Below are 16165 nucleotides of genomic sequence, written 5' to 3'. Positions count from 1 at the left end.
GAAAGCTGTCTGTGGACAAACGCCAGCTCTCTAGGCCTGAAAGCAAGATGAGCACTGCAACCCCATAGTCTCCTTTGACTGGACTTAATAGTCCAGGTGTCCTTTACCTTTAGTTTTTACCTTACAGCTGCTACCATCCCCGAGTAGGCTCAGGGCCAAGATACAAGTTTCCTGGCAACTGCGCCACTGCTGCTTACCAGGAGGGGGAGAGGCAAGGGGGCAGGGAGGCTGGCACAGTGCAAACAGACCAGCAGGTGTTGGCTGGATTGGCTCTGCTGACGCACTTCACTGCACCAACCTCCCCGCTGCCCCTCTCCCTCCTACTAAGTGCTGGTTTTGACCTATAAAGCCTTAAATGGCTCAGGACCGCAATACCTCAAGGACTGCCTCTTTCCATATGAACCTACCTGGACCCTGAGATCACCTTCTGAGGCCCTTCTTTGTGTGCCTCCTCTTTGAGAGGTCCAGAGGGTGGCAACACAAGAACAGGGCCTTTTCTGCAGTGGCTCCCCATCTGTGCAATGCTCTCCCCAGGGAAGTTCGCCTGGTGCCTTCATTACGCACCTTTAGGTGCCAGGCAAAAATGATCCTTTTTAATCAGGCCTTTGGTTGACCTGGTTGATATCCTATACCCTTTTAAAACGTGGCTATTGGGAGGGGTGTTATTGGGCTATTGTTCTTATTTTGACGCTATATATTGTGATCTTTTTGTGAACCGCCCTGAGACCTCCGGGTATAGGGTAGAATATAAATGCAATAAATAAAAATAAATACTAAGCAACAGTTACCCACCTATCAGGAACCTAGTATAGCAGCTCTGCCCCAGCCTACATGCCATTTCTGCCTCTTGCACATAAACAGTTTGGTCTACCTAGGTGTTGACAGCTGGAAAATTCACTATTGGTTTACCAAATGATGACTGCAGTGAACAGCAGTTCTGCTTGGATTGGCCAAATTGATTGGACAAACAATTCCATCACAGAACCAAGACCTGGTGGCAGGCAGCTAAAAGGCTATCTATTTATAACTGCTATTGGTGGCAGTCTTTTTGCTCCCGAATTCTTCGCCCAGTGCACATAACTTTGCATTACTTTAAAACACACATACATACCCTGTCATGTACACCTTCTTTTATTTGCAGCAGCCTCCTGATGCCCTGTTATGGCCTGGGACTATTTTAACAACCTGTCAATAAAGTGTCATGTACGCTTGTCTAATCCTATCATTTCTGAAGCATCTGTGCATAATTTGCATTTCCTTAGTCTCCAGCCAGTTAGTTTGTTTTTAAAAATGCTGATGCTTTGCTTTTTCTCGTGTGTGTGTGTGTGTGTGTGTGTGTGTGTAATTTTAGTTCTATAGAATTACCTGGACTGTTGCAGCTGGCAAATGAAGGAGGAAGGGATATTACACAAACTAGGGAAGAAAAGCAGGACGTAAAGGAGGGATGTGAAAGGAGGGGGAACCACTCTTTCACGCCATCTGGTTTTTCCTATGTCACACAATGAACCTGCATCCTTCCTTTCTGTTTTTTCACTGCAATAGTACGTGCGCTGAGTAGAAAACAACCGTGCTCACAAACTTTTCAGGTTTTAATATTTCGCTTATGTCTGAATTTATGAGTCACTGCAAGGCATTCAGTGAACTGTACTACAAAATAAAATATGTTACCTGAATAAAACAAGAAAGAGCAACACACATATACACAACACTGAACAGAGCAGCAAAAGAACAGAAGCTGCAGCCCAACCCTGAATGGGCATCCACACACACTATGGCTGCAACAGACCATTGCTATATTCTCCTGCGCCTTTCCTTGCCCCATGCATGCAGGTTACCTGTAGGCTGAACACACACCATTCATATCATAGAATCATAGAATTGCAGAGTTGGAAGGGATTTCAAGGATCATCAAATCCAACCCCCTGCAATGCAGGAATCAATTTAACAAGCATGGCTTCCCCTAAATAGAATCACAAAATTGTAGAGTTTGAAGGGATCCTGAGGATCATCTAGTCCAACCCCCTGCAATGCAGGAATACGCAGCTGTCTCCTATGGGGATCGAACCTGCAACCTTGGCATTATCAGCACCATGCTCTAACCAACTGAGCTATAGGTGTCCTGATAATATTATAATATTATAGGTGTTCCTAATATTATCATTGTTGTTTATTAAGGGTGCTGGGAATTGTAGCTCCGTGGAGATGATGATGATGATGATGATGATGATGATGATGATGATTTATTTATATATTTATTTATTTATTTATTTATACCCTGCCCATCTGGCTGGGCTTCCTCAGCCACTCTGGGTGGCTTCCAACAAAATATTAAAATACAGTAATGCATCAAACATTAAAAGCTTCCCTAAACAGGGCTGCCTTCAGATGTCTTCTAAAAGTCTGGTAGTTGTTGTTCTCTTTGACATCTGGTTGGAGGGCGTTCCACAGGGAGGGCGCCACTACCGAGAAAGCCCTCTGCCTGGTTCCCTGTAACTTGCCTTCTCGCAGTGAAGGCCCTCAGAGCTGGACCTCAGTGTCTGGGCTGAACGATGGGAGTGGAGACGCTCCTTCCCAGGATTCTTTGAGGGGAGAAATGATGTGCTTTAAATGCATGGTGTGCAGTCAGCAAGATTCTATTGAGCCCTTTGCTGATTGAGTTATGTGTGATCAGCTGCTTGCACCTATAGGATAAACAGCATAACCAGCAGCAGTAAGGACATTCTGAAAATAATCTGCCAAAGAATTTTAAACTTCCACAGCTGAAACATTTAGTACTTTGACATGTGAACGTAGGGAGCTGCCTTAAACCAGTCTGCCCCTTGGTCCATCCTCCTCAATATTGTCTACTCTACATCACCTGGCAGCAGCTCTCCAGGTATTCAGACTGGAGACCTTGCCTAGCCCTACCTAGCGATACCAGGGTCTGAACTTGAGACCTTAAACATACAATGCATCTTATGAAATTAAAATGCCTTGGCCAGGGTTTTACAGCAGAGGGTGAAAGAGAGCCCAAGTGGATTTCTCTAGGTAGAGAGTTCAATAGTATGGATGTTCCACCATGGAAAAATCCCAGCCACATGTCCCAGCAGAACAAATCCCTGTAAAGGGAAAAACACAGCACCACACCAAATCCATAGCTCCTGAGATAGAATAAACCCAAAGATATTATTCCTAAAATATGCAGGACCCAAGCCTGTCACAGGTTAAAAAGTAACAGCTACCAATCTCTTGAAGCAAACAGAAAGCTTGTGTAGAAGAGTCAGAATTAAAGTGATGTGATCTCTGCACGCTGTTCAAGAGCAGCTTTCGCCAAATCTGGGATGTTTTGGACTACATCTCTCATCATCCTTGCCAATTAGCTACACTGGAGGTGGCTGATGGGAATTGTAGTCCGGAAAATCTGGACGGCACCAAGTTGGGGGAGCTTGCTCTAAGCCAATGGGAGAGCTGCGGTGGGAGTTGGTTTCATTTCAGCAATAAGGCTTTTCATCCTTTGGCCATCCCTCTGTATCATTCATTCTCCAAGCTGAGATCCTCCCTCTTTTTGCTCCTTGCTTTTCTTAAGTATCGTATGAAGAATCCCAATTTAAAAAATAGCTTCAAAAAGAGGAGTGTCTCCTGCTCTTAATGCATCGTTTCTATGACTTCAGGACTCTCTTTCGGAGACAAGGCATGCTCTAGAGTGGTTTACCATGCCACCTAGCAGGGATTTTAAGAACTGAAAATTGCTCAGAAAGAGCTGGTGTGAACGAGAACACTGGTGTCAAAGCGCTCAAGCAACAAAAGCATGAAAGTTTGGAGACAGCCAAGAGAGATTGATGGGTGCATGTGATTATTTAAAAAGGTCTCCTAATACAAGAATGCTTTATGATAGCAACATGATAAGCTGTGCACCCTCAATACCTCACTTTGCTAGATCTCCAAGTCATGTACTGTTGCCGGGCAGTTTTTCTTTCTTTGTAAAACTACAGCACTGCGGAACCACTAATAGAAAAAAAAGCATCAAGGTGATACATGAAGGGAGCTTCTAGCAAATTTGGGGACAGAATGCTCTCGCAGGGATGGGGAATCTGTGGTCTTCCAGATGTCTCATCATCCCTGACCATTGTTCATGCTGGCTGAGACTAATGAGCAGTGGGGATCCAATGAAATCCAGAATGCCACAGGCTCCTCCCCCCTGGTCTGCAGGCGAGATCACTACCCTGCTTCAAGTCTTAATGATCTTGGATAATTCTGTTCAGGATTCAGTACTTCTACTACTAAATATCTACCAAAAGCAGAAGAATGTAGCAATATTACCTAATTTCATGATCTAATAAAGGCTTCCTCAACCTCGGCCCTCCAGATGCTTTTGGCCTACAACTCCCATCTAGCAGAACCAGTGGTCAGGGATGATGGGAACTGTAGTCTCAAAACATCTGGAGGGCCGAGGTTGAGGAAGCCTGATCTAATACCATCTGGTTATGCAAATCCATATGTGTCCACTTGTCTGCGTATGCATAAATGCAAGTAAAAATGGGCATACTATGCCTAGTCAGATGCCTCCATGAGCCATCATGGCAGGTGGGCAGGGCTGCCAACCTGTCAGTCACCTGACATCATACAAAATCACGTGATTCAAAGTCTAATCCATTGGAGGAGGTTACAGGCCTATCTGCAATCTTAGTGATACAGTTCCATTTAGTCTAGGTGCTTAAATCAGGGAAAATAGGTCTCTGCCCCAGAAGTTAGGCTAGAAGTTCCCTTCTGTCTAATGTCTCCCTATACAGGCAAACCTCTGATATATTGTGAGTCCAGTTCCAGACCACCACAATAAAGCAAATATTGCAATAAAGTGAATAATATATTTTTGTTTGTTTTCCTGGCTGCAGGGGCAGGAGGGGAAAATCTCAGCACCAGTCCTAGCCAGTCCTCCACTCCTGTGGCTGAAAGAGGGGCAGCAGTGTTGGTGGTGGTCTTCCTTCCCCTGGAAGTGGCTGTGCTGCCTGCAGCTGCACCCACATCCACGTAAGGAGCAATATCTGTGAAGCCCAATAAAGCAAAGTGTGATGAAAACAAGGTATCCCTGTGCATTGCTGGCTCCATGAGTGTACACTGCATCATAGCAGCTGCAGGAGGCAGATTTAGGCTGTGAGTCTACCTTCACTTACCTGGAAGTAAGTCCCATTAAACTCAGTGGGATTTACTTCTGAGTAGACCTAGTGAAATAAATGGACCTACATTAACCATGTTCATTAACTTCAATGGGTCTCCTCTGAGTAAAATTTAGTTGAATGCCATTCTCCATTAATTTATTTATTGCTAATATGGTTGTACCACATGGGATGGGAACACCAGCTGGATTTCCCACCTCAGGCACCAAAATATGTTGAACCAGCCCTGCTCCTATATTTTTCTATCGATTTATAGCACTCTCTTCTCCCAAGACAACTTTACGGCCTCTGCCAGCTAACAGATCAGATCATATTGTTTGTTTCATTTGCTTTCTTAACCTTGCCTCACTCTAAATTCCAATGTCTGCCTTGATGCCGGCTGCATGTTTGACATTGTTTCAAGGTCAATATTGCTGCAAATAAGCTCCAGAATTTCAACCACACTACAAATTCTCAATAAGCAGTTCATAAGCAGATTCCTCATTGTTCCTAGGTAATGACAAAGAATATCTCATTTAAAAGCAAAAGCCTTGGTAGATTTAATTTGTTTTGTTTCATATCAGTGTGTTTGCACAATGTTGGAGTCCAGCTAGTTTGAAATTAGCTAATTTAAAATTGCCAAACAAATCAATTGGGTCTGAACCTGCTATTATAACCTCGGTCTGCTCCAAAGTGGGGAAATACAGTTGTATTTTCAGTGCAGTTCCAACCTGCCTTGCGAGCATCGCTTCTGTGCTTCTTATTGATTTCCTGACTCATTTGCCTCTTTTCAAAATGTTGGCAGACTAAATTTGTACAAAACATATTCAGAGGTGCTCCCCCCCCCCTTTTAATACTACAAGCCACCACATGTCTAGCTTTAGTGAGACCAAAGCTCACAAACTGTTCTCCCAAGTTCTCGTCTCTGATGTAATACCCAAGAGGGATATGTGAGTAAGTTTATGTTAGAAAGCAGCAATTAAATTGCTGATTGGTTAGGCTGGTGTGTTGTTGTTTTTTTCGAAAAGATCCACTCTCTTCAAGAACAACGGAACTGTAGGTCTAATTAAAAGCCCGTAAATAGCATCACCAAAGCCGGTGGGATTTATTGCATCCTGAACCGTAGTCATGCTCTCACCTATCTTAATGAAGCACAAAATGACAGTGTTTGGGCTTGAGTCCTGCATATACACCTACTGGCGTGTTTATGTATAGGTAGAGCTGATGGGACCTTCCACCCAAATCAGTATCCTCCCTCTCAGCAGATACCAGTCAGGAGGGAAGGCCCACATAATCCCTCGTCTGGCAGGAAGAGTTATACACAATGGCAGCATGGCCGGTGTCAGAGGCCAGCATCTACCCTCAGGAGGGCCCAGTTGAAGTCATTGAGATGTGATCTCCATGTTGCAGCCAAATGTGCTTACCTGCTTTAGCGCTGGCCCACCTGCCTTGCCTCGACTGTGTCAGAACTGGAAATGAAGAGCTCATGAGAATACACATGCCCTATCACATCCAGGTGAAGGACAATTCTGATCAGCCAATTGGCGGGGAGAACAAGTCTCCTGGGATTGGCTGCACTACTGAAATGGAGATTTGGTGATGCAGAGAACTCTTGAAGGAAGCCCACCTTGGAGTCACCATCTATCAGCTGATAGTCGGTAACTTCAAGCTCACGAGATTGGCAGTGCTACCAAGTTCTCCATGCAGAGAGCAAGCTAGGAGTCACCACTTATCAGCTGATTGGTAGTCACTTCACACCCTACTTGGCTTCAATTTATACTTTTTGGTGTGACTTGATATGTTACAAAGGAAGAACGGTTCATTGGGTATCATAGTGTAACTAGATAATGATTGCCAGATGGGTGGAGCTCTGCCCACCTTTCATAATGGCCCACCAAGGTGGGGGATCCCAGGATCTGGCCCACCAGCCAGATCCAGTTCCCTGCTCCTGGTGTATTGCAGTTTGCCATCACAGTCACACTGAATGATCTAGGTCAAGTCACTGTTAGTTAGCATCAGTTCTCCAATGTAATAATGGGAATAATGATGCCCTACCTCACACAGGAATCCAACCATTGTTACTCTTGCCTCTCTCGCTTCCTCTCTGCTGATTCCATGCCAATGTTATAAGATGGGTGCAAAATGACTATAGACATAATCCAGGCATGGGGAACCTTTGGCTTTCCAGACATCACTGAATTACAACTCCCACCATCCCTGGCCATTAGCCATGCTTGCTGGGATTGATGGGAGTTGTAGTTCAGCAACATCTGGAAAGCAAAATGTTCCCCACACCTGGCATCATGCTTTTCTGTGAGGCATATTAGTAGACCCCTGCAGGAACAAGCACAGGGATTCTACTCTGTTTTAAAATGTTTTTAACGTTGTATTTTAAAATTGCTGTGGCCCAGCCTGGGAATGTATGGTGAAGGGCAAGTAATTAATCAGATTAAATTTATTGTTGTTGTAATAAGTGAAATTTTTGAATTATGGTGCTGGAGGAGACTCTTGAGAGTCCCATGGGTTGCAAGAAGATCAAACCTCTCCATTCTGAAGGAAATCAGCCCTGAGTGCTCACTGGAAGGACAGATCCTGAAGCTGAGACTCCAATACTTTGGCCACCTCATGAGAAGAGAAGACTCCCTGGAAAAAAACCTGATGTTGGGAAAGATGGAGGGCGCAAGGAGAAGGGGACGGCAGAGGACGAGATGGTTGGACAGTGTTCTCGAAACTACCAGCATGAGTTTGACCAAACTGTGGGAGGCAGTGGAAGACAGGGGTGCCTGGCGTGCTCTGGTCCATGGGGTCACAAAGAGTCAGACACGACTAAATGACTAAACAACAACAACAATAAGTGAAATAGATACTGTACATAGCGTCCCACTTCCTTTCCTCCTTCTGATCCTCAAGGTGTGAGTAAGTTGCAAGTCAGGACACCAAGAATGAGATTCACAAGTGGTTGACATGAAACTCCTAGTACCCACCGTGCTATAGTGCTACTTGTTCCCCAAACTGCATCATATAGTAGGTATAATGTTTCCCAGGGAAGGGGAGGGAAGGGAAGGGAAGGGAAGGGAAGAGATGTGGCCCAATTGGATCTTTTGACAATCCTTTTCCCATGGATACAGCTATGCCCACAAAGGGATAGAATGCTATACATTTCCAATGATAAGGTTTCTTAATAGAAATTGACTTTAACAGAATTTATAAGCCCAGCCATGTGCAGCGCTGCAGCCAAAAAGCCAAAAGGTTTTTTAAAAAAATAAAAAATCACAATCTAAATACGAACACTTTCTCTCTCTCTCTCTCTCTCTCTCTCTCTCTCTCATATCAAACCACTCATTTAAATCACTTGCAAATGAGAAAAACTATTTCCTTGTACATAAAAAAAGAATTAAATTGAATATAAATGTGCCTGATGAAGTAAATAGCTTCATAATGTGTTTATATTGCAAATTGCATCCACACAGCATAACAAACAACAATCCTATCACCAACAGGATAATATGTATGCGGAAGAAAACCTTGCATGACTTGCAAAATCACCAGGAGTCTATCAATGACCTTCAAAGAACGCCTTAATAGGACTTGAAATGACAGCCAATGGAAAAGCCTTTTGAAATGCGCCCTGTAATGGCACAGGAGGAAGAGAAGCCCTCCATAAGGGCACTTGAATAGCCAAGTCATACAGAAGCATCTTCATTTGTACTTTTTCTTGTAAATCATTTGTACCATGCCCACTTGATTCTAATGGAGCATCCATTAAAAGATCAGACACCAGCCAAAGCAGACCACAATAGGACTCTTTAATGATCGACACTGGCTTTCTTATTGCAGCATTCTCCATTTCACTTTATTCACACCAGTCATCCAAGTGCCATCTGATACTTCGATACCACAACTGCACATCAGCTTGAGGTTGAAACCGGTGTGAATGATAGGGGTTTCCCCGAGCAACTTGGGTGCTTTGTGGGTGTGTTTCTTTATTTTTATTCTGTTTTAACAATATGTGTAGCCCACCCTTTTTATGTGCAGATACCAGGGCAGGGTACAGCACATCAAATAAGGTCATATAATGCACATATATAATACGTAATAAAAACCCTTGTTTAAAAAAATAAAGAACCCCTCCTCAAGCAATAGAAGCGGCTAAAAGCACAGAGCAGGCTAAATCAACACTAAATTAATACATCCAAAGTGCCTGGGCAAACACAAAGGTCTTAACCTGGTGCCGAAATGATATCAATGAAGGCATCGGTCATATATATCTAAGGAATTCCAAAAAAATAAGGTGCCATTAAAGAGAAGGCTCTGGTGGTGGCTGGTGAGAACTGGAACAGGGAGGGCAGAAAGCAGGAAGACCAACAATAATTGGAGACAGAGCCAAGGAGCAGGAGAGCCAACTCATTATTGCTTTGTTGCCATCCTCCTTCCTATTGAGTTCTACAAGGGCAGTATGGAGGCTAAGGTGGAGGAAGCTGAAAGCCAGAGCCACTCCCTGTACTGATGGAGGTTGGTGGGGCAGCTCCCCATTCACCCAAATGGACCAGCCACCACATAACACATCTCACCCAGAGAAAAGCCTTCTCTGCAGATCACAATAATTGTGCCGAGAATTACATAGCAGAAATCCATCACAGAATTACAGTCCTCATAATCCCATGACTGAGCACCATAGCAGATGAACTGGTTTAAAACAACGTTTCTAATGCAGGTGTGCTGCTGGTCTATTAAGCAAGCTTCCTCAAACTCGGCCCTCTAGCTGTTTTGGGACTACAACTCCCATAATCCCTAGCTAGCAGGACCAGTGGTCAGGGATGATGGGAATTGTAGTCTCAAAACATCTGGAGGGCCGAGTTTGAGGAAGCCTGCTATTAAGAATATATTTTCTCTCTCCCTCTGCCATAAAGCATATGGCTCGTTTCCAGTTATTCTGGTTTGGATCATTCTTCTCTTCACAGTTCCTGCGAGAATGCTGTCAAAGTGGTTTGTTTGTTTTTTAGTAGAGACAATAAATAATGAACAGCATCTGAGCATTTAGAATAGGAGCCTGGAAGTTCAGGAACCAGCCATAGGCTTGAGGCAACTTTCAGTGCTGCCCCCTACTGGCACAGTGATTCAGCAAATAGTAAAACCTCAATTATAAGTTGCAAGTTTCACAGTTTGGATACCTTATATAATATATCGGGAGGAGGAATAAAAGGTAAATGTGCAAAGAGAAGCATTCTTTATGTAAGCCTTGCAGTTTGGTGGTCTGCACTGGGCTTCCTCAAATTCCCTTATTCAGTATGAGTATCCATTTGAATTTTTCACTGGTTGTTGTCAAGGGAGAGCGAAAGTGTGTAAATTCATGTTTACAAAATAGCAGCAGTCACACCAATTGCCCTTTCATTACAAATTCCAGAGAGGTGACATAAGATTCCTTTCCCATTAAGCAGTCACAAAATAGCACCATTTTCCTCTTACCTCCTAAGGCTTGCTTCATTACAAATTCCATGGTGATGGCTTTAGATTCCTTCCCACCAGAGCAGTTCTCACATGCAATTCAGATGGAGACAAGGTCTTGAGTTGCAGCCTGCAGCTGAATTCACAAAGCAAAAGATTAGCATTAGGGTTGCTGCATTTTGTATTCTGGGCCCCAGCTCTATGTCTTACTGCATTAGATCTACATGTCCTTTTGAAAGTCTGCTAGGTTGAACTCCCTCCCTTCCGCTCCACACACACATGGCCATTTATCACACTGGAGCCAAAGTTACTTGATCATGTTGTGATCAAGGGAGCATTGTATATTCCTTAACATTCTGTAGTATGATCTTTAGGGAGTCAAAGAAAATGGGCAATCTACTGCTGATACATTGCCATGGGATAGCACTGAATTAAGGGGGAACTATTCCCAGAGTTAGATACTATTCACTCTGAATCTTTCAGTAGAAAATCAAGCACACAAGAGCTATTTAAGAAAAGAAAAGAAAAACCTACCTGAACATTCAATTGCTATGTAAATAGATCTGCACACAGAGCTGTTTAATTGAATTTGCCAGGCACCCATTTAGTTTTTATACTGGGTCATTAGAAAGCAATATTCAATTCACTGCAAAAGCTATTGGGTTTAGTTGACATTTTCGAATGAGTAAAGAGTCCAACATTTTCAGCTTGGTAGTCCTTCGTGGTTTTTGAGAGATGGTGCTTTAAAGGGGGGCAAGTTCTAGCTATTAAGAGCAGACGTTTGGCTGGGGGGCATTTGAAGGTTGAAGTGCTTGTGCTCCTTGAATTCTCAGCAGCAGGCTTCTCTGTCAGAATCTCCTAATGGCCAACCGCATGTCTGCATCACTGACCAGAAGAGCTACTCCAGTCAAATTGAGTTAAATATCAGACACATTATGAGAGAGATTTAATGCAAATTGGCTACTGAAATGCCATCAAGATCTTGTAAGCTAGGAGACCCTAAAGTAGACTGGATGTATCTCCCTTTAAAAACAATGTCAAATTCACTAAAAGTTATTAGGAAGTTTTCTTGGGATTCAGCACAATAATTTAGAATTGTAGCATAGAATTTCAGGTTGCGGCAACTAAGTTAAAGCTGTGAAGTAGCAAATAAGACATCCCCACTCCCCAGGGGTAGGAGTTTTCACAAGCAAAATGCTATACCTTATTTGACATGTTCATGTCAAGCTGCTTAACAGAACTTGAACTCCAAAAGTGAATTGGATTATTAGAAAGGGAAGATCGCAGGTAAGACTTATTAGCCAATGATGCTCCTTTCTAAAAGCTCTGCAGAGAGAACCACATGCACCGCAAATCCCTCCAAAAATGCTCCATCTCAGTTAAATAACACACCCTTCTTTCTTTTCTCATTTTAAATAATGATATTGAAGACATTTAGGCAGACCTATTTTCCTTTAGAGAAAGGGGAATGCGAACTGGAGATAACTTATTAAACAGAACACAGTGCTGCATCATTTGAGCATTTTCCCTCTTCAAACTTCTACAGGCAAAGAAATAATGTGACCTCAGACTCCTGCTTTTTTTGGAGGGGGGGTCAATGCATGCACCAAAGGAACGAGAGACATGCTTGAAATTCCAATGAGGTTGCAATGAGACTACACACAAAATTTGGGGAAAGGGGGGGGGTACTTTTCCAGGTAATGTGTTTTGCACCAAGGCGTCCAAGTACCAATATTATATAAACGAACCCCTCCACGAGCTAATAAAACTCTCAACCAGTGAACTTGCAAAGGCAGCTGGCTGCAACCCCCTCCGTGCCCTGATTTGGGAGGCTTCGCCAAGCAGTACGTGTATCGAAGCTTGTCCCATAGATCCCCTCCTCTTCTACACAGCCAACTACCAATCTCTGCAACCACAAAGTATAGCGGGGTTTTCAGCACATAGGACAGCTTACCCGCCGCACAGCGAGGGGGGGGGGAAACCGAGCAATTCCTTATCCGTGGGGGAGCTCGCAGCAGCAGCAAGCAGCAGCAAGCAGCAGCAGGGCGTTTGAGCAAGAGAGGGGGAAAGAGCGTGTTCAGCACCAAGGACACTTCCCTGCGACCGGGCGGTGCCTACTACCGTACTAAGGACACATTGCTGAGCACCGAAGCTTCAGCACCACGGACAGCTCCGGCCTTTCGAAAACGGGCGGAAAGGACTAGCGAGAAATACCTTCTTTGCGGCGTCTGGGTTCCTGCCGTCCTCTCTCCCCTCCTTGAGATACGGAGACAAGGTCCTTTCCCGGCTTTCCTAGCAGATCAGCCTCCCGTTCCTAGCCGGGTCCATGTGTTCCTCGGGAGTTAAAAGGCGTCGCTTGAAGGGCATAGGCAGGAGCAGGCGCGAGAAGTTATCTTCCTTTGAACAGGGTCCTGGCACGATGAGGCAGCAACGGAGGAAGGACAAGCCGCCAGCTCCTTACTTTCTCTACTCCCTCTTTTTATCACGGGATTTCCGGACCATCCCACTGACACTATTCCCTCCTTACACTACGCTGCCTCCTTCCTCCTCCCTCTTCCTCCTCCCGCCACCGAGGCTGCTGGATCGGCATTTCTTGCCTGGCTCTCGCTTTCCCCCCTCCCCCCCAACTCCCCAGCATCCCACGGTAAGGGTTGCAAGAGGCGAGCAGCTGCTCCTGCCGCAGGAGGTTGCTGCCGGCACACCTGCAGTTACGGGGAGGGGGCAGGGAGGGGATTGACTGCAGATTGCCGGGGTGGGGGCACCTAATCGAACGGGGAACCCAACGGAACAACACCACCCGCTTGTAGTTTTGACAGGGGGGAGGGGGAGGGGAGTGCGGAAGCCTTTGCATTTGTTCAACGGAGCAAACTGTTATATTTGTAATAAGGCGTGAGAGCATCGGAAACAGTCGTGGAGGTGGGGATTTGGCAGGGTGGGTGGGAAGCGAAGTCAGCAGTTTCTCTGCAAAGCCTCTCGCGCGGAAGCGATACTCTCATGCCTCACACCCGTGATCACGCTCATTGTTATTCTCGAGAATCTGGGACTCTAGAGAGAAGGGCTGGAGGCTCAGGGACAAATATCAGGGCGGCGGCTGTTGGGATGGCATCGCAAGCCTGAGAGAGTAGGGAGATGGCCTCCTAATACATTCGAGACAGAGGGATCTCTCTCTTCCCCGCAAGCTGTTGGTAAATTGTGTTGATTTCGAAGAGTATTTTGCCCTCCCTTCTCTCCGCCCGCCTCCCTTGCAAAGGGGCGTCTGAAGGTTAACAGAGCAGTATGGCTGGGGAATGTCAAGCTTTCAAGATGCTTTCCCTAGCGGGGCGTGTCAGAAGCGAAAGTAAACCAGGACATAGAATGGCACCGCCTGCCTGGCGCTCCCCAGGCTTCCACCGAGGAAACGGCAGATTGAACAGGAGGCGGTGTGAGTGTGTGTGCTTGTGAGGTGACTTTAGGCGAAGGAAGCCAGGGGGAACCCTTCCGTCCTTCGATCCCCCTCGCCCAGCAGCAGCCTCGCCCTCCCCCCTCCCCACCCCGCCTCAATTAAAAATGCTGCAATAGGGCTACATCCTCCTGACTCTTGCTGCAGACCCGGTCAGCTGATGTAGCCTCCTAAGGTACCTCTGTGCTGGCGTGACGGGAAGGAAACGACCCGAACAGGCTGCAACAAAGGCAGCGGGGAGCGGGTGGAGGGAAGGGCAAGCCAGGCAGAATGACGGGGGAGCGATCCAATTAAAAAAAAACAAAATAAAAAAGAAGGCGGGTAGGGAGCCCTCGTGAGGAAGCGAAAAGAGGAAGCGGGTCATTAGAACGCGCTGCTACGCTTCCAGTTAGATTCAAGGTCAAAGGAGCGAAAGCCCATTCTGGCACGTGTGAAAACGTGAGTGGGTTGACCCGAGTAAGAAGGTGAGGGCACTGGGGATGCTGAATCCTATCCTCTTGAATCCATTTAGGTCATACTCAGAGCAGACCCATTTTTAAGCAATAAATTGGCCATGGCTAATTTAAGCCGGTGATTTCAATGGGTTTACTCTTGAAGATGACTTGGTCACCCATACAACCTTGACTGTAGGCATCTTTTTAAATCGGTCCCATGGTTTTCCATGGCACTTACTGCCATGAAAGCATGCATGGGTTTTGAAAACAGATTTCCTTTATTCTGATGTGAAGGCTGACACCTCCTGCCAGACGTGATTGCAGATCTCCGTCTCACTCTCGCTGGACTGCTTCGCAGGGTGTCCCCGCCCCATTGTTTTGCTGACTGCAGCATCAAGGGATGACTTGTGCATATGAAGCCTTGGCCGTTGCAGCTCTAACATCAAAGGCGCAAATAGTTCCACAGCATTTCAAATCCAATGCATGACAATGCAGTCAGCTCACCTCTGCGGCTGCCATTCATCAAGGCTAAAGAAGCCAAGGGTGAGTTTTACTCATTGCAGACCCACTGAACATAACTAAGTTTGGACCATTAATTTTAGTCTTTATAAAACTTCATTGAACACCACCCCAGTATGTGAACCAGGCACCTGCTATTTTGATTTAGTCTGAGTACTTATATCTTGTCCTTTCGATCAGCAAGCACCCCCTCCCCAAGGTAGCTTACAAAGTTAAAATGACATAGAACAATCAAAGCAATAAAGCCACCCCTTCAATAAAACAACAGAGAAACACCAAAAGCTGCATATAGCAAACAGCAGTTAACATCAGCCTAGCCCAGACTTTCCCAACATGATTCCCACCATATCATTTGAACTATATTGACCTCAGTATCCTTGACTACTGGTCATGCTGTCTGGGGCTGATGGGAGTTAGAGTTCATAGCATTTGGAGGATGTCAAATTGAAGAAGACTACTCTGGGCCAAAGGTCCACCTAAAAATCCAAGTCCTTTCTGCCCATCCAAAGGTTAGCAGAGATTAGCCCAGGCACACCTGCACAAGAGCATTTCGAAGTCATGTTGCTATGACCGAAGGTGCAATTTTTCACACTTATGGGCATTTGTTATCCCTAGAAGAGGAGTCTGCTTCAGCAAACTGGCAACGTAAGATGAGGAAATAGCTAGACCACAGACCAAAACTATGGAATTCACACCCACAAGAGACAGCAATGGTTACCAATTTTTAAAAGAGGATTAGACAAATTCAGAGTGGCTACTAGTCACAGTGTCTATGCTCTGCCTCCATAGTCAGAGAAGTTTGCGATCCCACGCGCTAAAACCTTGTCCATGGAGCTCACCACCCAGAAATGAGACATGAGCATCAGCCCTTTTCCGGCCCTTGCCCCACCCCCAGCTGGCAGCCCATTGACCTGCTGAGATGGGGGCAGGACAACGCCAACCCTGTAGCAAGGTGGGGTCGCAAAACCCGCCCACCTCTTGGAGGGGGTGAGCGGACAGTGCTTCTGAATATCAGGTGTTGGAAACCACAGGATTGGGGGGTGCTCTTGCACTGAGGTCCTTTTTGTGGATTTCTCATAGGCATCTGTTGGTCACTGGGAGAAAAGGGTGCTGGACTAGATGGACTATTGATCAAGCAGGCTCTTAGGTTCTTATGAGGACCCTATACAGCCTAGGACCCTCGTACCTATGGAACC

General features: G+C 45.5%; 1 protein-coding gene and 1 long non-coding RNA gene across 2 annotated transcripts in view; one reads left to right on the top strand and one right to left on the bottom strand.

The window, feature by feature from the left end:
• LOC308466347 overlaps positions 1 to 8902 on the top strand; it is an 85269-nt gene extending 76367 nt beyond the window's left edge. Inside the window, exons 2-3 of the long non-coding RNA XR_013980783.1 lie at positions 4872 to 5059; positions 8633 to 8902. This is a non-coding gene — a long non-coding RNA (uncharacterized lncRNA). The remainder of the gene's footprint in view (positions 1 to 4871; positions 5060 to 8632) is intronic.
• The window catches only part of CPLX1 (complexin 1), a 158480-nt gene extending 145318 nt beyond the window's left edge, over positions 1 to 13162 (bottom strand). Inside the window, exons 1-2 of the mRNA XM_080987047.1 lie at positions 12792 to 13162; positions 10599 to 10713 (exon numbers count right to left, since the gene is read on the bottom strand). Coding sequence (XP_080843173.1) covers positions 10599 to 10629 — 31 coding nt within the window. The 5' untranslated portion in view covers positions 10630 to 10713; positions 12792 to 13162. The remainder of the gene's footprint in view (positions 1 to 10598; positions 10714 to 12791) is intronic.
• Between the last annotated feature and the right edge of the window lie 3003 nt (positions 13163 to 16165).

The sequence above is a fragment of the Podarcis pityusensis genome, assembly GCF_964106645.2.
Source record: "Podarcis pityusensis genome assembly, chromosome: 17".
NCBI lineage: Eukaryota > Metazoa > Chordata > Lepidosauria > Squamata > Lacertidae > Podarcis > Podarcis pityusensis.
The sequence above is the reverse complement of the archived record's forward strand: the minus strand, read 5'-3'. Positions and strand labels throughout refer to the sequence as shown.